General features: G+C 43.1%; 1 protein-coding gene across 4 annotated transcripts in view; it reads right to left on the bottom strand.

The window, feature by feature from the left end:
* snx14 (sorting nexin 14) overlaps positions 1-22,685 on the bottom strand; it is a 227,463-nt gene that overhangs the window by 115,785 nt on the left and 88,993 nt on the right. For all 4 annotated transcript variants that reach the window (XM_069932232.1, XM_069932234.1, XM_069932233.1 and 1 more), the window contains exons 10-11: positions 19,475-19,519; positions 12,903-12,983 (exon numbers count right to left, since the gene is read on the bottom strand). In XM_069932232.1, coding sequence (XP_069788333.1) covers positions 12,903-12,983; positions 19,475-19,519 — 126 coding nt within the window. The remainder of the gene's footprint in view (positions 1-12,902; positions 12,984-19,474; positions 19,520-22,685) is intronic.

Here is a 22,685-nt window from a genome sequence, read left to right as displayed (position 1 = left end):
ATCAGTGCTTAAATTACTCTGATCATTTGTGGTCTGATAAGCAAGTTTGCTAACAACACAAAAATAGGTGGAATAGTAGATAGCAAACAAGGTTGTGGGAAAAAAAAAACAGAGGGACATAGATCAGCAGGAAAATTGGGCAAAGTGGTAGCAGGTGGAACTTAATCCAGACAAGTGTGAGGTAATGGAGCTTGGGTTGTCAAGGCTAGCTGGTCAAATGAGTAAATGGCAGGGAAAGACAACAGATGAAAGAACTTCTAGGAGTTGCCTTCTGTCTGGAGGGGAACTTGTTTTGAAAGCAGAGAGAGTCAAACAGGCTTTTCTCACAGAGAAAGAGAGACACACACACACACACACACACACACACACACTTGAAGGAATGAGAAGTGAGATTGGACTGTGAACCAAATAACTTTTCTGAACTTACAGACACATTACATACACGTGTGCTTAGAATTAGAAGGGGGTTAAGTTAGGTTAGTTAAGTCAATAGTGATGTTAAAGTGTGATTCTGTTTTCAAGTTTAAGTATAATTAAAAGCAACTTTTGTTTAAGTAACCATTTGTCTTGGTGAATATCTATTGCTGCTGGGTTTTGGGGTCCTCTGGGCTCGTAACAGAAGGACTTAGGCATGTTTTGATCATGCTCTCTGTGAAGAGTATCAAAAATACGGTTACAATCTTAAAATTAAGAATTTTTTCACCAAAGGCAGCTGAGAACAAAAATTGAGGAGGTTTCTACTCAGCCAGGAACATCAAGCGAAAGCCCGAAAGTGAGCAGTGCAAAATGGCCTTGGGACCAGCAGACCATGGCAGAGCTGGGGAGGGGGGATAAGAACTAAATATTATCCTGAAAAAAATGGAAAACTTGAGCAATTGATTTGCAAGCATTGAAACTGTAATGAGAGACATGCCTGAAAGGATGACTGAAATTAAAAAAAATTGTTGAAGACTTAATGGAAATAATGACCCAAGCACAGCAGACATGGTAAAAACAAAAGATAAGCTAAAACATTTGGAAAAAGACGAAGAAATGGGAGTCAGACAGACAAGGTCTAGTGGATAAATCAACCTCATGAAGAATTTTAGCAGACGAAACAATGTTTGAATTATCGGACTGAAAGAAGGAATCGAGGTGATGTGCTATTAATAACTCCAAAGATTAGAAGATTGGCTTTTATTACCATAACAGAAGGCACATTTCATGTTGTTGACCTAGGACCCGAGTTTGTTCTGGGGGAGGGGTTATGGCGTTGCCACCTTTATTCGGGGAATTAAGGGGACGAGCTATAGGTGCAATCAGCAAGTGGTGGGTGAGCCACACACACACAAACAGCATTAATAGTGGTTCCACCACATTCACCCCCTCTTTTAAAAGGAGTTTGACAGGGTGGTGGGTTCAATGTCCATCACAAATTCAGTTTGTCCGGTGGTTTTGTCTGCCCTAGCGCTGGCTGTGGCTCAGCTGTTGACTCCTGGATGGTCTAGTCATTGTTGATGGGTGGGCTGTCTGGCAACTGAACTGAGACAGTTGGCATAAGGTGACATGGTATGTGGTGGATGATCGTGGGAGGTGAATATAATGGTTGGTCAGCTGGAGTCCTGGGGTCTCCCACGTGTCAGGTCCCAGACAGACACTGTGTCCTTATGCCCATCCAGGTATGCCTCATAGGTATATTGGGGGTTGGCATGGAGATGGAAGACCCCCTCAATCAGTGGGTCGGACGTATGGCTTCGCTCAAGCTTCTGAAGCAGGACTGGCCCTGGGGACGTCACCAGGATGTCAGCGTGGTCCCCGGCGTGGTCTTCCTGGGGAAGGGAAACAACCTTTCATATGGGTGGCACTGGTGGAAGTTCAGAGGAGGGATCTGATTGTGTGGAGCACTTCAGGGAGGACCTCTTGTCAGTGGGAGACAGACAGGCCTTTTGACTTCAGAGCTAAGAGGACAGCCTTCCTGATGGTGGCATTCTTCCTTTCCACCTGACCATTCCCTCAGGGGTTGTAGCTGTGGTCCTGCTCATGGCGATACCTCTGGCCAGCAGATACTGGTGGAGCTCATCACTCATGAATATAGCAGGGGTATCCGAACAGGGTGAAGAGGTTGTGTAAGGCTTTATTGACAGTGGCAGCGGTCATGTCCAGGCAAGATGTGGCAAATGGGAAACGTGAGTATTCATCAATGATGTTGAGGAAGTACAGTTTGGGGTTCGAAGAGAGCAGGGGCTGCTTGAAATCCATGCTCAGGCACTCAAAGGGGCGGGCCTCAGACGACTCCAGGGTGGCAAAGTCGTTGTGGAGGGTTTGTAAACCGTCTATCTGTGCACTGTCGCAAGTTCCTCAGGACAAGGCATCCAAAGACTCATTGAGCTTTCCGGGCCAGTTAAAGATATTGTAGTTGCAGATGGAGAGTTCAATTTTCCACCTCAGAATCTTCTTGTTCTTAATTTTACCCTATGCTTGTTATTAAACATGAAAGCAACTGGATGGTCAGTCAGCAAGGTAAATCCTTTGCCAGCAAGATTATGCCTCAATGATGGCCTGGGCCTCCTTGCCAGATCTCGGGGCCTTGGAGGGTGCGGGAGAAAAATGCTATGGTTCTGCCTGCCTAGTTAAGTTTGGCAGCCACGCAAAATCAGATGCATTGCTCTCCACCATCCACAGCATGCATTGCGGCCTTGGCAATATTGCTCATGGACCTCTGCTGGCAGGGGAAAGGAGATGGCTTTTTACGAGGGGGCTGGCCTTATCTGCATCGTTGGGGACTCGCTGGGCATAATAGGAGAAAAGCCCCTGGCACCTTTTCAGGAGCTTGAAACTGTGGGGAAGTAGGAACTCCAAGAAGGGACGCATGCAGTCAGGATCAGGGCCAATAACTCCATTCTCCATGATGCAGCCAAGTATAGCCAGACACAATGCACATTAATCTTTGTTGGAGGTGAGGTTCAGGCTTTTGGCTGTCTGGAGAAATTTCCAGAGGATGGCATCATGATCTGCAGATTGTCCCCACAGATAGTGGTACTGTTGAATGGAGCCAGAAGCACGTGCTCGTCCAATATTCGGTCCATCTCCCTCTAGAAGACAGAGACTCCATTGGTGACCCCAAAGAGGCCCCTCAGAAAGTGATAGAGGCAGCCATCCGCTTCGAATATGGTGTACTGGCAGTCCTCCGGGCAAACAGGGAGCTGGCAGAATGCCAACTTTAAGTCCAGTTTTTTCCTCTTCCATGAACCACAAGGGCTTTGATCAGGCTGAACTCAGCACTCACAACCCATCTTCCAAATAGAGTTTTCCACAAGCTTGCCAGCTTGTTCTGTTCCAGTCCAGCTGCTGTTGCTGACTGTAACTCTGTGTGTGTGTGTGTGTGTGTGTGTGTGTGTGTGTGTGTGTGTGTGTCTCTTTCTCTGTGAGAAAAGCCTGTTTGACTCTCTCTGCTTTCAAAACAAGTTCCCCTCCAGACAGAAGGCGACTCCTAGTTCTTTCATCTGTTGTCTTTCCCTGCCATTTACTCATTTGCCCACGTCCAGTTGTGTAAACCTGTTCATGATCTGACTGTAACCATTTGGAGTTTTCCTCACTCTTAACCACCCTACCTGAGCTCTCCAGGGGCTGGTACTGAGTTCGATGATTCCCTCGGTCAAGAGCTGTCTCACCTCTGATTTGATAAAGGCACTGTATAATCTGCTCTTGGTGGCGACAAGCTTACAGTTGGGGGTGAGGTTGGCGAACAGAGGTAGAGGGAAATCGGGAGGGTGGAGAGCCCACAGGTCACATGCCGTGGGCAGATCGCAGGTTGCTAGTTGGACACGCTTGGAGGGGAGGGCAGGTGGTTTAAAAACTGTTGGTTGCAGACGGGGGCGGGGGGGGGCTCTTAAGGTGTCACTGAAAGTCCAACATCAGTAGTGTGGGTGCACAGAGCTGTGGCATCACAAGGAGTTTAAAATTTTTGTACTCTGTGCCATGCACAGTCAGCGTCACCATGCAACTGCCACGGATCTCTGCCGAGTGGGACTTAAAAGGCCATGGAGAATCTGTAACTCACTAGTCTCATTGCAAGGGAGTAACGTTGCATCGTGTCGGCATGGATGAAGCTCTTTGTGCTCCCTCTATTGAACAGGCAGCTTGTCTTACGCCCATTTACCTCTATGTCCATCATTGACCTGACGAGCTGAAGAGAGCTTCTTTGGTCGAGCGTGACTGAAGCAAGAGTAACATCACAATCTGATCCACTGCACTGGCTCGTGGTCTGGTAAGATGGTGGCACCCAAAATGGCAGTGCTAATGTTGTTTGTTGGAAGCGATGTCATCCAAAATGGTGCCAGTCCCCACTGCCCGGACGCGGTGCTACTTGGGTTAGAAGGTTGCTTAGATTTGCATTCCTTCGCGTAGTGTCCCTTCTTCCTGCAGCCATCCTTCGCCGGGCAAAGCTTCCTGGGGTGCTTCTGCTGGGTGCTCGCCAGGTCAGGACGTGGAGCGGCCTGCAATCCCGCATCCCAAGATGGTGGTGTCCACGTTCCCCATGTGGCGGTCACACTCTTGGTTGCGAAGGAGTCCACGTTGCAGAGGGCTACTTCCAGAGTTTCAGCTAGTTCGATGGCCTACTGCAGCTTCAGCTCATCCTGTTCTTGCAGTCACTGGTGAATATAATCAGATCAGATGCCTGCTACACAGGCATCTCGGAGCAGCTCCTCCCGAGGAGTGACCAAGCTCCTGCAGGTCCTGAAAGTAATCATCGATAATCTTCCAAGGTTGCTGCTTATGTGTGGCAAGGACGTGCCTGGCGTAGAGTTCATTCGCCTGGTCCAGGTACTAGCCTTTCAGAATATCCTTTGCTTCCGTGAATGTCTCACAAGTCTCTGACTATCAGGTAAATGCGGTGCCCAACACATGAAAACAGTAAGTGCAGCTTGTCTGCGTCAGATTGGACAATTGCAGTGAAGGCCTGCAGAAACACGCTGAAGGATGATAGTCAGAGTTCAAACTTGTCCAATGCTATTGGGGATCGCAGGTCAATTTCCAGCCTCTCTGATCTCAGCAACTTGTCCTTTCCAAAAAAATTATGGTAATAAAATTGAAGCGCTACCAATAACTCCAAAGACTAGAATTTACCTGACTGATAGTCTTTTATTACCATAAACAGAAGGCACGTCTCAGGTTGCTGACCTGGGACCCGAACTTGTTCTGGGGGAGGGTTTATGGTGTGGCCGCCTTTATTAGGGGTATCAAGGAGAGGAGCCACAGGTACAATCAGCAAGGGGCGGGCCAGCCATACACATACAAACAGTATTAACAGTGGTTCCCCCTTCCTTGAAACATGGATCCTGTGAGTGCATGGAAAAGACAAATTCAGAGAAAAATTATATATTGAAAGGGCTCACTGGACCCTCAGACCGCTGATCAGCCAGTGATCAGCGACCATGACCAGTTGTGTTAAGACTTTTGAGTTACCAGGAACGGGACAAATCTGGGAGCAGCCCAAGACTGACCATGAAAAAGTGCTACTTTTTTCAAGATTTTAGTCCTATTTTGATTAAGCAAAAGAAGAAGTTTGATGATGTAAAAAGACAATTGTGTTCCAATCTTGAAATATTCAAAGATATAACCTGCAATTCTGAGGGACAAAGTAGTAGAAGGTAATTGGCAAGTTTTCAAGACTATAAACAAGGTGGAAGACTTTCTGCGAGGTTTATGAAAAGGCTAAGGTTACCAAAGAGGAAGACTGTGAAATATGTTCACAATGGGACTAAATAAAAGTTGTATTTTTTTTAAACTATCTTGTATTTATTGTTGAAAAGTAAATTTTATTGAAATGTTCACGGAGAGTTCAGTAAAGAGTGAAAACTTGGGAAAAGTAGTAGCAAGGTGAAGACTCCAGTCAAAAAGGGAGAATGGTGCCTGGAGAGGAGTATCTTTAAAAGATGATGCTAGAGGGAGGAGTTCTTCTTCCTTGAAGGATTCCGCGGGGTTTTCGAGCGGGCTTTCGGGGTTTCCTGTTTAGGTCACCCTAGGGAAGAGACATTGCATGTGTTTTTTTAAAGGGGAAAGTTCACTATTATTTAAACAATCAAAAAGATTTTATTGTTAAACAATATTTGTTTAAAAATCAATATGATAGTACATTAAAATGTATTAGTTTTAATATTAATAGGATATAAATGGGTGGGTGAAAAGGAAGTGGATCTAGGCACACCAAAAAAAAAATAAAGGCAGTGTAGTCTTTCTACAAGAAACTATCTTTCCAAATCAGAACATGCTAACTTCAAAAGAGTCTTCTTTCTTTGGCTTGACTTCGCGGACGAAGATTTATGGAGGGGGTAAAAAGTCCACGTCAGCTGCAGGCTCGTTTGTGGCTGACAAGTCCGATGCGGGACAGGCAGACACGATTGCAGCGGTTGCAGGGGAAAATTGGTTGGTTGGGGTTGGGTGTTGGGTTTTTCCTCCTTTGCCTTTTGTCAGTGAGGTGGGCTCTGCGGTCTTCTTCAAAGGAGGTTGCTGCCCGCAAAACTGTGAGGCGCCAAGATGCACGGTTTGAGGCGTTATCAGCCCACTGGCGGTGGTCAATGTGGCAGGCACCAAGAGATTTCTTTAGGCAGTCCTTGTACCTTTTCTTTGGTGCATCTCTGTCACGGTGGCCAGTGGAGAGCTCGCCATATAACACGATCTTGGGAAGGCGATGGTCCTCCATTCTGGAGACGTGACCCATCCAGCGCAGCTGGATCTTCAGCAGCGTGGACTCGATGCTGTCGACCTCTGCCATCTCGAGTACTTCGACGTTAGGGATGTAAGCGCTCCAATGGATGTTGAGGATGGAGCGGAGACAACGCTGGTGGAAGCGTTCTAGGAGCCGTAGGTGGTGCCGGTAGAGGACCCATGATTCGGAGCCGAACAGGAGTGTGGGTATGACAACTGCTCTGTATACGCTTATCTTTGTGAGGTTTTTCAGTTGGTTGTTTTTCCAGACTCTTTTGTGTAGTCTTCCAAAGGCGCTATTTGCCTTGGCGAGTCTGTTGTCTATCTCATTGTCGATCCTTGCATCTGATGAAATGGTGCAGCCGAGATAGGTAAACTGGTTGACCGTTTTGAGTTTTGTGTGCCCGATGGAGATGTGGGGGGGCTGGTAGTCATGGTGGGGAGCTGGCTGATGGAGGACCTCAGTTTTCTTCAGGCTGACTTCCAGGCCAAACATTTTGGCAGTTTCCGCAAAGCAGGACGTCAAGTGCTGAAGAGCTGGCTCTGAATGGGCAACTAAAGCAGCATCGTCTGCAAAGAGTAGTTCACGGACAAGTTTCTCTTGTGTCTTGTTGTGAGCTTGCAGGCGCCTCAGATTGAAGAGACTGCCATCCGTGCGGTGCCGGATGTAAACAGCGTCTTCACTGTTGGGGTCTTTCATGGCTTGGTTCAGCATCATGCTGAAGAAGATTGAAAAGAGGGTTGGTGCGAGAACACAGCCTTGCTTCACGCCATTGTTAATGGAGAAGGGTTCAGAGAGCTCATTGCTGTATCTGACCCGACCTTCAAAAGAGTATGAGTGGGACAAGTAACATTGTCCTCATTTGGGTCAAAAGCAAGAGGTGCAGCAATTTTAATTCATACAAAATATATAGATTCATACAGATATTGACTGACCAATCCAAAAGATTTGTTACGGCACATTGTAAAATTTATCCAAAATCATGGACTTTCACGAAATCCTCTGCACCAAATTATGATGCTGAATCCTTTATTAAGGATACCTTTTTAAAAACAGCAGAGGGAAGAGATTTTAATTTCTGTCTTGATCCAATATTGGATAAATCAGCCAGACAGTAACAAAGGCAAAAGTTCCAAAAATGACACTACAATTTATGAAGGGATTAAATTTGATTGATATACGGAAACAGCTTAACCCCAGAGTAAGAGACTATTTGTTCTACTCAAGAGTACATGACTCACATACAAGGATTGATCTGTTTTTATTATCTGCCCAGTAAAAAAATAGTGTGGTAAAAATTGAATATGTGGTGAGACTTTGGTCAGATAATTCGCCATTAACTTTAACTATTGTGATAATGGAAAAACAAGAAAGTGTGTATAGATGCTGTCTCGATGACACACTGTTGAAAAGGAAGGACTTTTGCGAGTTTATTAAGAGACAGATATAATTATTTTGTGAAACTAATCTTTCTTCTACTGATAATAGCTTTTTAATATGGATATGCTTAAACCTTATCTGAGAGGACAAATTAGTTCTCATACAAAAAATCTTAAAAGAGAGAATATGCTTCAGAGTTGGATGGTTTAGAGAAAGGCATAACAAAATTGGAAAAAGAATATCAGAGAACAGGGATACAAGAAAAATATAGATTAGAGAATAAAAAACTGAAATATAACATTTCAAATGTATAGAATGGAAAAAAGCTATATTAAAAGCCAAACAAAAATACTATGAATGAGGAGAATAGGCACATAAAGGTTTATCTTGGCAGATTAAAGCAGAGGAGTCATCCACAATGATAAATGCAATAAAAACAGAGGCTGATATTACAACATATAATCAAAAAGAAATAAATTATATTTTGGGATAATATTATATGAAAGTATTAGGAGATGAAAATGAGATGGATGAATTTTTAACAAATGCTGAACTTGCAAAACTAGTAGATGCCCCTTTCACAAGAAATTGAGAAAGCTGTGGGCACTTTACAAGCTAACAAATTTCTGGGGGAGGATGGGTTTCCTTCTAAGATCTATAGACAACTTAAAGATTTATTGATTCCTCTTATGATGGATGCATTGAACTGGGCAGTGGAGACCCAGACCCTCCCAGAATCTTCTGCAACTGCTATAATTACAGTGCTACCGAAGAAAAGTAGAGACCCATTAAAAACTTCATCATATCTCTCCTTAATGCTGATTATCTTTTCTTTGGCTTGGCTTCGCGGACGAAGATTTATGGAGGGGGTAAAAAGTCCACGTCAGCTGCAGGCTCGTTTGTGGCTGACAAATCCGATGCGGGACAGGCAGACACGGTTGCAGGGGAAAATTGGTGGGTTGGGGTTGGGTGTTGGGTTTTTCCTCCTTTGTCTTTTGTCAGTGAGGTGGGCTCTGCGGTCTTCTTCAAAGGAGGTTGCTGCCCGCCGAACTGTGAGGCGCCAAGATGCACGGTTTGAGGCGATATCAGCCCACTGGCGGTGGTCAATGTGGCAGGCACCAAGAGATTTATTTAGGCAGTCCTTGATTATAAAATATTGGAAAAGGCACCAGCTAATAGATTGGAACAATATCTACCAAAATTAATATATCTAGACCAGGTAGGATTTGTTAAAGGAAGACACTCTTCAAATACTCAGTCGACTAATTAATATAATACATATGGCACAATCAAAGTTGAATCCAAGTATAACCATCTCCCAAAATGAATAAAAATCTTTTGACCAATTAGAATGGTCTTATTTAAAATACTGGAAAAATTTGGTATCTGCAGAAAATTTATAAATTGGATAAGAACTCTTGATCATAAACCACAAGCTAAAATTTTAACTAATAATCAGATGTTAGCAGTTTTTCCCTTGAGTAGATCGAGTAGACAGGGGTCCTCGGCCCCCAGCATTTCTTATCCTAGCTATCGAGTCACTGGCTGAGATTATAAGGAGAGATTCAATATTAAGGGCTTCAAAGTTGGACAAGAAGAACATAAAATTAGTTTATTTGCTCATGATGTGCTATTATATATGTCTGACCCAGCTGAATCCTTGATAAAATTACAATCAACATTAGAAAAATAGGGAAGATTATCAGGTTATAAAAATAAATATGGACATGAGTGAGATAATGCCAGTGAAGAACTTTCATTATGAAAGATATCAAAAAGGTAGTAAATTTAAATGGAAAACAGATGGAATCAAATATTTAGGAATAATAATTTACAGAACATATACATTTAATTACACTCCTCTTTTAGAAAAAAAAGAAAGATTTACAGAAATGGAAAGACCTGCCGATTACTCTAGTGGGAAGAGTAAATTATATTAAAATGAATGTGATGCCAAGATTACAGTATCTTTTTCAATCATTGCCTATTGCACTACCTAAAAATTCCTTTAAATTATTAAATAATTATATAAGGAGATTCCTATGGAATAATAAAGTGCGAAGAATTTTATTGGAAAAGATAATGTGGGATTATAAACTGAGAAGACTTAGGCTTCCAAATTTTAAGAGGTATTATTTATCAGCACAAGCAAGATTTTTTTTTAATCATTCTTCGAAGAAGAAGACAGTCCCACTTCTTGGATCCAAATGGGATTGAATTCACTAAAAGAGACAGTGAAGGACTTTATTTATAAGTGGAATATTAAGTTAATAACAAAAAAATCAGATAACCCTTTATTAATACATATGATAAGAATATGGCAAGAAACAAATGAGTGTATTGGAAAGAAAGCAGGAGTATCATTGGAACACAATTATGTAAAAATGTGTCGCTGCCTATGAATCTGGGTAATAAAATATAGAATTAATGGTATGATAAAGGAATAAGATGATCATTATGTGGAGGGATCTCTTGTGTTTTTCAACAATTAAGAAATAAATATGGAGTAGTTAATTGGACTTTCTTTTGTTTTCTCCAGCTAAGATCATTCCTAAGAGAAAGATGGGAGCCAAATTTGACCCCACTTGAAATTAGTGAAATGGAACAAATGATTTGACTCAGGAATCACTTAAATTTATCACTAAGATGTACTATGCTCACCAGAGTGAAAGTGCAAAACCAGGTTTAGAGATAGAGAGAGAGATGGGAATTAGATCTAGAAGTTGCAATAATGGAAAAATGCTGGTCTGATTGGTGTTTGGATAGCATGATGTCAATTATAAATGCAAGATACGGATTAGTGCAATATAATTTCCTACACCAATTATGTCTCACACCACAGAAGTTGTATAAATCAAAACCTGAAATATTGGTGTGGGGCAGCAATTGGCACGTTTTTACATACTACATGGACATGTGTAAAGGTGAGACCTTTCTGGTAGGATATTATTGAAATATTAACAAGGATAACGGGTGGCCTTCACAGGAGACCCAGAGCTCTATCTTTTGAGCAACTTTATTGAAATAAGCAATAAACTAACTAAATTTCAAATTGCAATATATTTCTTAGCAGTGGCTAAGAAATGTATTGCAATTACTTGAAAATCAGACTCCCTTCTACATATAGCACAATGGACTGCTGGGATGAAAAGTTGTATACCTGTGGAAAAAATTACATAACTTAAAGAACAAATATGACATATTTATCAAGATATGGCAGCCATATTTGGATCTTAGAGGGGCCCAATTATAATTATAACTATATCTCTATAGTATAAATGCAAGCGACTTCCCATTGAGGATTTTATTTATGACCAACATAAATGTGAGCCCTGACAGTGTGTGGATTTATACTGTGAAAAGTGAGGTGGGGGGGAGAGGGAGGGTTATTTTGTTTTGTAAGTAAAAGTTATAGGAGAGTTTACTATGTACATTTATGGAAAAAAACAAAAATAAAATATTTTTAAAAAGCAAGAGTGCACAAGAGATTGACAAACCTGCTATAGAAACTCAGCAGCTCATGCAGCAGCCACATGAAGTCAAAGGTAACCACATTTTGGGCCTAAGACCTTGTCAGGAATCAGGAAAAATAGGTGGACGACTGAATAAAAAGGCGAAGGAGGGGAGGAGAGGAGGGAGGAAGGGGGAGGAGCACTGGTTGACAGATAAGAGGTAATCAGTGGATATTGGTGGGAAGGTAGAAGAGAAAGAAGCTGAGAAATGATGGGGAAGGGGGCTGAGTGGGCTCTCCAATAGAAGGAAGGGGGTTGGGAGCTGGAAGAAAGGAGACAGGTGATAGGGAAAGAGAAAGTCCAGGGGAGATGGTTAACAGAAATTAGAAATCTGGTTGGAGACAGCCAAGATGGAACACAAGGTGTTGTTCCTCCAGTTTGCAGGTGGCCTAGATTTTGGCAGTCATAGGAGAAGTGGTAGCAGAGTGGTTACATGTCGATATGGCAATGGTGTGTGGAATTAAAGTGATTGGTCTTTGGGAGGTCCTTGCTATTGCAGTGGAATGACATGCTCAATGAAGTGATACCCCATCTCGTTCAGGCTCCCAAATGTGAAAAGGCTGCATCAGGAGTTATCTACTCCTGACCTCACTTCACGGTCATATTGCTGTAAAGAATGCAGTGAAATTCAGCATTGCTAAGGTTTGAAAGGATGGTCCAGTTGTCATATAATGCAGTCTAACATTATTCATCCTTCCCTTTCCCAATCAATACTCTCAAAAAAGGAAATAATATGCATGGAACCACACACCCATTTTGAAAAACAGTACTTCAACAACATCATGTGTGTATTGCACCTTAATAATTCAGCACAGATCAATCAGTGCACGTCAAATATAGAGGGGAAGTTGTGCTTCGAAGGAGTAATAGTAGATTATGTACTTAAGGACTCTCTGTTTCGTATAAAGGAACACATTCTCTCACACCAAATCATCCACATAAGAGAGGTCTGAAGATCAGTCCACTCCTGATGTAACCCAGCTGATTTCCAATGCAACCAAACACAGCAAGGAAGATCAGGGCAGAAATTGCTACAGATTCTTGATAGTATGCACAGGGCTTTTGAGAGAGTGGAGGGTTAGGTATTCTGAGGCTCACCAAACATAATTGAAGCAATTTGTAAAGAACTGGGCTGAGAAGAAAAGCATCACATTTTTCAATTACAAAACTGCTGGACAGGTTCACTGAGGTTTATTTAAAATACCCATGGGTCAAAAAAATTAATCGAACATATAAAAGGTAGAAATGCAAAATGGTATATCATGTAAAACTTAATTGATCACCACAAAACATTTATCAGAAGAAAAATTTTACATTCTCACCGACTGTGTTTTATTTCTTGCAACAGCATATCTCTGCAGGAAGGGAACTCGGGGAGAGGGAGGCTCAGTTGCTCGCTCCGGCTAAAAAGAGAAAGATTTTACCAAGTTGACTAGAATTGCCAGAGATGTACAGTGTTAAATTTCGAACATTCTTCATCAAAATTATGCAAGAAATGCCTCACAATGACATGCAGGACTAAACCCATTAATGAAAAAACAACATACAGGATAAGTCTCGACACCTGTCACACTAGCACTCAATCCATCTGACAACTTGCCACACATGACAAAAAACTAAACTACGCTAGTGGGGATGGGTCTGCCATGGTATAACAATGGGGTTCACCATTAATGGGGACAGGTCTATCATGGTATAGTATAACAGGTTGGCATCGCAATTAGCGCAACATCTTTTCAGCACCAGTAATCGGGAACCAGGTTCAAGTTCCACACTGTCTGTCAGGAGTTTGTATGTTCTCCCTGTGTCTGCTAGGGTTTCAGACCCACCGTTCAAAATGTACCAGGGTGTTGGTGAATTGGGTGTAAATTGGGCAGTCTGGACTGTATGTCTAAATTTAAATAATACTGGGCTACAATATTGGTGAGGATGGGTGTCAATGTACAATACAAGGCTGCACCACCAGTGGAGATAGGTTTGTCATTGTATAATACTGTGTTTCAGTACTCGCAGGGTCATGTCTGCACTGTATCACAAGAAGCCACAGTACTGGTGGAGACAGGTCTGTCACTCTGTAATACAGAGATACAGGACTGGAGACAGGTCTGTCACTCTAACACTGGGGTATAAGATTGGTGGGGCCAGGTTTGTCACTCTAACACAGAGCACTGGTGAAGAGAGTTCTGACACTCTGTAATATTGGGGAAGGACACCATAAAGCCTGCAGATGCTGAGCAAACAATGAAATGATGGAGGAATACACCAGGTCAGACAGCATCCATGCTCAGTCAATGTTTTGGCTCAAACCACGGGATAGTGGGGTGGGCAAGGGAAGTTAGAGACAAAAATGAAAGTACAAGATTAGGTTAAAAAGTAGAATCAGATGGGGTAGGAGTTACCTCAAATTTAAGGCTGACAAGAATGCATGTTTCTCAAGTTTATGTTTTACCTAACCCTGACAATGGATGAGGCTAAGGACAGATACATGTTTTGGAATGTTTGGGACAGTTAAAATGATTGGTTTCAGGAAGCTCAAGTTTAGACCCACGGAGCACAGGTGTCCAGCGTTTAGTCTCATTGATGTGGAGAAGGTCACATCAGGTACACCAAGTGCAGTAGATCAGGTTAGACAAAATGCATGTGAAGTTCTGCCTCACCTGGAAGATATGTTTGTGGTCCTGAATAGAGGTGAAGGGAAGAGATGTAGGGCAAGTTTTGTACTTTCTGTGGTTACAGCAAGAATTGCCTGAGGGGATGGAAGGGCAGGTGGGGATAGAAGAGCAAACCAAGGACCCTCGGAAAGAGTTATCCTTGCGAAAAGTGGATAGGGGTGAAGAAGCCAGGATGCAGCTGGTAGTGGGATTGCGCTGTAGTTGGCTGAAGTGTTGGAGGATAATATGCTGGATTCAGAGGCTAGTGCATTGGAAAGTCAGGAGCAAAGGGACTTGGTCCTCTTTTGGCCTGGGGAGAGGGGAGGTTAGGGCAGAAATACGAGAAATGAAGATAATGGGTATGGGCTTTGTCAATGAAAGAAAGGGGGCAGGGGGGTATCCCTGTTTATTAGAGGTCATTTCAAATGTCCTGGAGTGGAAGGCCTCATCCTGGGAACAGACATAGCAGATGCAGAGAATTTGAAAGAAAGGAATAGGATGGAAAAGAATAGAGGGATTAAGGAAGGGGAGAGAGGTGTCAGAAACAATTCAGGAAAGTTTAAGGGCTGGATAGAAGTTGTAATTGAAGCTAATAAAATTTCAAGCTCTGCATGGGTACAGGGAGAGGCACCAATCCAATCACTGATGAAATGAAGTGTTGGGGAATGGGAACTGGGTACTATTGGAACTGGGACTGTTCCACTTATCCAACAAAAAGGTTAGGGTCCAATGTGTTCCCATTGCTACAACCTCAGTCTGAAGGAAATGGAAGGAGAATATACTGAGGATAAGAATAAGTTCTGCCAAGCAGAGATTGTTAGTTGATGGGGACTGAATGGTTCTGTGTTCAAGACAGAAGTGGAGAGCCCCAAGACCTTCCTGATGAGCAATGGATTCATAATGAGATTGCACACCTATGGTGAAGATAAGGTGATGGGGGTGGGGGGATGGAATTCTTCAGATGCTGTGTGGGGTATTCTGGAAGTAGGTGGGAAGGGAATGGAAGATGGGAGTCAAGATAGCATCAAGGTACGAGAAGTTCAGCAGGGCAGAAACAATAAGTCTGCCAAGGCATTTCTGCTTGTGAATATTGGGTAGGATTTAGAAGTAAATAATGAATAATTGGGGAACTATCAGGTTAGAGCAGTTGTGAGGAGATCACCTGAAGTGATGAGGTCTTGGATGGTCTGGGAGATGATATCCAGATGATGGTTAGAGGGGTATTGGTCTAGAGGTAGATACAAGGAAGTGCCCGTGAACTGGGGTCAGGCCTCACCAATGTAGAGGTCAGCACGCATGGCCTCAAACATGCCTCTTTTGTTTGTGGGCTGGTAATGGAAGGGTCTGTCATTAGATAATGCAAGCATACTGTACTGGTGGGAACAGGAATGGTGGGGCAGGTCTGACACTGGGTTACAATACAGCTAGGAATGGGTCTGTCAATGAATAATTATGGTTCACAATACTGTTATCATGTGGTCTGTCACGAGAAAACACCAAGGCCCACTACAGCTAGTAGACAATATAAAATTTGGCAACAGTGATTTTTTTTTTAATTTAGATATATAGCACAGAAACAGGCCCTTGCAGCCCATGCCAGCAAATTACACCCAATTGACCTACAACCATACACTTTGAAGGGTGGGAGAAAACTCATGCTGACATGGGGAAAATGTACAAACTCCTTACAAACAGCGCTGGTGCTTTGCTCTAATCGCTATGCTAACCGTGCTATTTAGTGCAAATGGCTCTGTCATGGTGCAACACAGGGATACAGTTATGATGGGACAATTCTATCACTGTGTAATACTGGGTACAGTAAAGATGAGTAGGGGTCTGTCACTGTCTAACATAGGCGACAGTACTTATGGGACGGTTCTGTCACTGTATAAAAACTGCGCTGCAGCACCAGTGGTGGCATGTCTGAAACCATCTCACAACAGGGTGCAGTTGTCGTTCAAATTTATTATCATCTGACCCTACATATACAACCAGTGTTTCTCCAGACCACGGTGCACACATACACAAAAATCACAAACATATGCATATGTTACCATAATAATTTTACTAGGTTTCAGCATCAATCTCAACCTGTGGGAAGGAGCAATTACACAGCCTGACAGACCTAATATTGATGCTCCTGTACCTTCTTGATGACTTAGAGAAGCTTTGCCTTCTCCGGGGTAGTCAGCATGCCTCATAAGCCTAACTGAAATTTTTTAGGAAGTCACAAACAAAATTAATGAATGTAGGGTGGTAGATTTGGAGTACATGGATTTTTGAAAGGCATTTAACAAAGTCCTCCATGGTAGCCATGGGATCTATGGAACCTTGGGTATGTGGAATCGGAACTGGCTTGCCTGCAGAAAGCAGTTAACGTATTCTGCTTGGAGGTCAGTGACTACTGGAATTCCACAGGGGTCTTTTCTGAGATCCCTTCCCTTCGTGATTTTCACAAACGATGCGAATGAAGAAGTGGAAGGATGGGTCAGTAAGTTTGCAGATGACACAAACATTCGAGGTGTTGTGAATAGTGTAGAACGCTGTCGTATGTTACGACAGGATAGTAACAGAATACATGGTGGGCCAGAAAAGTGTCAGATGGAATTCATTCCAGTAAGTGTGAGATGATGCATTTTGGAAGGTCAAATGAAGGTGGAGCACATGTTGAATGGCAGGATTCTTAACAGTGTAGAAGAACACAAGGATCCAGATCTATAGATCTCTCAAGGTTGCTGGGGATTGATTTAAAGAGGGATATTGCAGTTTCTGTAAAACTGGTTAGACCACACTTGGAATATTGTATTCAGTTCTGGTCACATTACAGGAAGGATGTGAAAGCTTTGGAGAGGTTGCAGAGGAGATTTACCAGAATGTTTCCAGGATTGGAGAACATGAACTATGAGGAAAAATTAACAGTACAAGGGGATTTTCTCTTTGGAGTGAAGAAGAATGAGAGGTGACTAAATAGAGGTCTACAAAATTATGAGAGATATAGGTAGGGTGGATAACCAGCATCTTTTTTTCCCCAGCAGCAAATACCAGAGGACATCTGTATAAGGTTAAGGGAATAAAGCTTTGGGGAGCTGTCTGGGGTAATTTTTTTTTAAATAGTGCGTGAAATGCATTGTGATTGTGGAGGCTGTTTCAATAGTGACATTTAAAACTCAGACAGGCACATGGATGCAAGAAAAATAGAGGGTTATGGGTAAGAGTTAGGGAATGTTTAATATGTTGAGTAGGTTTATATAGATCAGTGCACCATCTTGGGCTGAAGGCCTTGTACTGTGCTGTAATGTTCTATGATGGTAGTGGGTCAATAATTCTTTGTGCCCACGAAAGGCAGACCCCGTTGATCTTCTTGGCCATTTTGATGATCCTCTGAATTGACTTCCAATCTGTGCTTTGAAGTGACCATGTGATGTAATGATGTAGCCAGACAGGACACTCTCAATTGTGCACCTGTAGAAATTGGACAAGATGGCTAGTAGCCTTGCCCTCTTCAACCTTCTTAGAAAGTGTAGGTGCTGCTGTGCCTTCCTGACTAATGAAGAAGCGCTGGAAAAGTTTGTCACTGTATAACACCTGGGTACAGTAGATGATGGTAGAGGAGAAAATTTAGGCCATTCACTGAGTTTGCCCTGTCATTCCATCAAAGCTGATTTACTATCCTTTTTGACCCCATTCTCTTGCCTTCTCCCCATAATCCTCGATTCCCCTCCTAGTCAAGAACCTACTACCTCTGTCTTAAATTTACCTATTGATGGCCTCCACAGCCACCCATGGCAACAAATTCCATAGATACACCACTCTCTGAGTAAATAAATTCCTCATCTCTGTTCTAAAGGGATGTCTTTGTATTCTGAGGCTGTGCAGTCTGGTCCCAGACTCTTCCATCATGGATAACATCCTCTCCATGTCCACACTCTCCAGTACTTTTAATATTTGATAGGTTTCCCCCTCATTCTCCTAAACTCCAGCAAGTATGGTACCAGAGTCATCAAGAACTCTGATATGATAACTCTTTCATTCTATAGATTATTCTAGTGAACCTTCTCTGGATTAATTCCTTATGAAGCCTCAACATTACATCCCTACTTTTATATTTTATCCCACTTGATAATGAATGCTAGCATTACATTTGCATTCCTTACCACTGACTCTCCCTGCAAGTTTACATTCAGGGAAACTTGCATGAGGAGTCCCAAGAATCTCAGATTCTGAATTTGTTGCCTGTTTAGAAAAGAGTCTATGGCTTTATTTCTTCTTCCAAAATGCATGACCACACACCTCCCTACACTGTATTCCATCTGCCATTTCATTGCCCCATCTCCTAAACTGTTTGTTCTACTGCAGAATCGGTGCTTCCCCAACACTACCTGCCCCTCCTCCTATTTTTATATCTCCTGCAACTTTGTCACAAACTCATTAATTCCTACATCCAAGTCATTGACATGTAACATGGAAAGAAACAGTTCCAGCATCGAGCCCTCTAAAACACCACTGGTCACCAGCAGTCAACCAGAAAAGGTCCCTTTTCTCCGTCTCCTGCCAGTCAGCCAATCTTCTACATTTTAATATCTCTCTTGTAATACCATGAGCTCCTATCTTGTTTTGCAGCTCCAGCAGTTGGTGGTATTAGAACCTTAAATAACTTTCAAATATCTCTATGAAATCATGTGTCTTGTATTGCTTATAGACTTGAGCCTGGAATTATTATTCATTCCTATCATTAAAATCTACTGTTCTGTTAGTACCTTTTGCAGACAAAATTAGGCAAGATGACACTGAGAACCTCAGACACTGACAATTAGTGTTGAGTTACATTATTGATATTGTATTGCATACAATAACCACAGCAGCACCACCAATATGTTAAGCATTCTACCTGGCATGAGTATAAGCTCATATGGATGGCTGATAACACTTAAATTTTAACCACACAACACAGTTAAAGGCCCTTATGGCCTATGAACATGTGCCAACAATTATACCAATTAACCTACCAACTCCATATGGTTTGGAGGGTGGTAGGAAACCAGAGGATTTGGAGACAATGTATAAAACTCTTTATTGATAGCGCCAGATTCAAACCCAGGTTGCTGGCACTGTAACGGTGTTGTGCTAACCTTACCACCCTCATGCTGCCCAGGACCATAAAATCGTTGGAATTATATATCCCAAATAATGAGAATCCGGCTTTTTCTGGAAACATTTTTTTTTCCCCAATCAGTAATACTTACTGGACTGTTGTCAGTGAAAATCAGCAACAAACGGTTCACAGTATCCTAACAAAATGGAAAAGGGGAATGTTATCAATGTGCAAACTCCAGTGCACTTCCTGATTATGAGAATAATAGAGGGGATTGACAGTCAAACTTCAAATTTAGTACTTAAATAAAATCTGAGATCTGAAATCTGGTGAACATTTTTAAAAACATTACTGAATGATCTTTAAGATCAAGTCAAGACAAATATCAAATGCGAAGTGAATGATGGAAGCGTAAATATAGATAAATTGCTTGTTTGAATATTCAAATAATTTTTCGGGAAAATCTTCATTATCTGGCACCTGAGGGAACTGTGGATGCCGGAAGTGTGAATTTTCCAGTTGACTGAGACTCACCCTGACAATGCCTAACTAATACATCTGCATTAAGAATATACCTTTTAAAAAAACAAGACGATGTAAAACGTAATTTGAAATTTTTAAAAATCAGTATTGTAGTCTTTAATTATGTAAATTTAACTTTAATCAAGCAACTCCCAGAACTTACAAAATTTAAATTCGAATCCCAGTCACTGGCGCTATAAAAGTATAACTCGAGCCGCTATGCTAGCCATGCCATCATTATGATTAACAAACCCCCCCCCCCACTCCAAAGTTTATAGATAAACTCTGACTAATACACTTAATATAAATAAAAAGATAGAGTCTTACTTGGCAAGGATAGGAAGACACCTTGGGAGAGTCGCCCCAGCAGCGACCAGCTCTTCTTCCTGGTGCCCCAGTCAGACCTTCAGTGCAACCTGGCTCACCTCCACACCAGTGTGCCAGTCAGATACTTGGCATGACTTGACTGACCTCCATGTATATGACCTAGACACACCCTTGGAGCAAACCGATTTGCCTCCACGCCAGTGTCCCCATCAGACCCTTAATGCAACCAGACACCTCCATGCCAATGTCCAGTCAGGCCCTCGGCACACTTCCCCCACGATGACAACACAACTCACCTCCATGCCAGTGTCCCAGTCAGACCCTCAGCACACCTTTCCTTTATATTCAAACCATATTTGTGAGCACTGGAATAGCATTGCTCTAGCCACTACACTAGTGATTCTGAAAGCCCCCCCCCCCCCCCCCCCCCCGTGGGCAGTGGAAAGATCCTTGGGGGTGGTGAGGGAAAAGGGGGTGTTCTGAACCTTCAGTCTTGTTATTATTCAGTCTGCTACAAAGTTTAATGAAGAAGCCAGTGTAGTAATTTTCTGGCCAGACTTGGGTTGCATGTGTGAGCAAAATAAATGGCGACAAGGCATTCTTGCGAGAGCTGGTCTCAGTGGCCACCATTTGTACTAGCATCACTACCCATCCGCTCAGCGCTGCCACCACCTTCTCTACAGCGACGCCACTTTACCCCCCCACCTGATCAGTGCCGTCACTAACACCCCCCAACCTGCTCTGTTCCACCACTAACACCCCCACCACCCTGCTCTGTCGCCACTAAACCTCCCCCATCCAGCTCTGCGCCACCACTAAGGCCCCCACCTTGCTCTGATCCACCACTAACCCCTTCAGAGCCGCCACTAAACCCCCACGCCTCGGGATATGGCCTGGAGGCTGGTGGCTGAGTGGCAGCCCAAAAATGTTTAGGAACCACTGCTCTTCTCTAACAGTGCTGCCGTCATAATTAACCTCTCCCTCCCCTGTTGACAAATAAAGCCTTTCTAATACACTTAATCAAATACTAATAAAGACTCTTACTAGGCAGGGAATGTAAGATACTTTGGGAGAGTCGGCCCAGCGGTAGACAGCATCGGCCAGCTCTTCATCCTGGGACCTGCCATTTTATTCAAACACAACTTTATTGAAACTTTATTGAAACAGCAGCTGTGGGCGGGGCACAACTGGGGCGCTCCACTGGCTGAATGTTTGCTCCCATCTTCACCAAGGGGGTATGTGTCACTTTGGAGAACATTTACAATTTTTAACTTTTATATAAAACTTTATTTATTCTTATTTATTTTTTATTATCCTCAACTTTTTTTTGCCAGTTGTTTGAATGCTGGATAATGGGGATTTTACGGGATAGAGCAAGATCAGGCAAGTAAACACGCAGAAATGCTGGAGGAACTCAGTCAGTCTCGCAGCATCCACAGGAGGTAAAGATGTACAGGCAGTCCCTGGGTTAAAAACAAGTTCTGTTACCTAGGTCAGTCTTTAATTTGGATTTGTATGCAAGTTGGAATAGGTACATATGGTCCTTATTTAGCATCAGTTAGTCAAATGTTTATCTTAGTATATATAGCATATATTTTACCTTTATATGCATATCTTTGGCTTGGCTTCGCGGAAAAGATTTATGGAGGGGGTAAAAAGTCCACGTCAGCTGCAGACTCGTTTGTGGCTGACAAGTCCGATGCGGGACAGGCAGACACGATTGCAGCGGTTGCAGGGGAAAATTGGTTGGTTGGGGATGGGTGTTGGGTTTTTCCTCCTTTGCCTTTTGTCAGTGAGGTAGGCTCTGCGGTCTTCTTCAAAGGAGGTTGCTGCCCGCCAAACTGTGAGGCGCCAAGATGCACGGTTTGAGGCGATATCAGCCCACTGGCGGTGGTCAATGTGGCAGGCACCAAGAGATTTCTTTAGGCAGTCCTTGTACCTTTTCTTTGGTGCACCTCTGTCACGGTGGCCAGTGGAGAGCTCGCCATATAACACGATCTTGGGAAGGCGATGGTCCTCCATTCTGGAGACGTGACCCATCCAGCGCAGCTGGATCTTCAGCAGCGTGGACTCGATGCTGTCGACCTCTGCCATCTCGAGTACTTCGACGTTAGGGATGTAAGCGCTCCAATGGATGTTGAGGATGGAGCGGAGACAACGCTGGTGGAAGCGTTCTAGGAGCCGTAGGTGGTGCCGGTAGAGGACCCATGATTCGGAGCCGAACAAGAGTGTGGGTATGACAACGGCTCTGTATACGCTTATCTTTGTGAGGTTTTTCAGTTGGTTGTTTTTCCAGACTCTTTTGTGTAGTCTTCCAAAGGCGCTATTTGCCTTGGCGAGTCTGTTGTCTATCTCATTGTCGATCCTTGCATCTGATGAAATGGTGCAGCCGAGATAGGTAAACTGGTTGACCGTTTTGAGTTTTGTGTGCCCGATGGAGATGTGGGGGGGCTGGTAATCATGGTGGGGAGCTGGCTGATGGAGGACCTCAGTTTTCTTCAGGCTGACTTCCA

This window comes from Narcine bancroftii, chromosome 4 (assembly GCF_036971445.1).
Source record: "Narcine bancroftii isolate sNarBan1 chromosome 4, sNarBan1.hap1, whole genome shotgun sequence".
Taxonomy (NCBI): domain Eukaryota; kingdom Metazoa; phylum Chordata; class Chondrichthyes; order Torpediniformes; family Narcinidae; genus Narcine; species Narcine bancroftii.
This window is presented reverse-complemented; position numbering and strand designations above follow the sequence as displayed.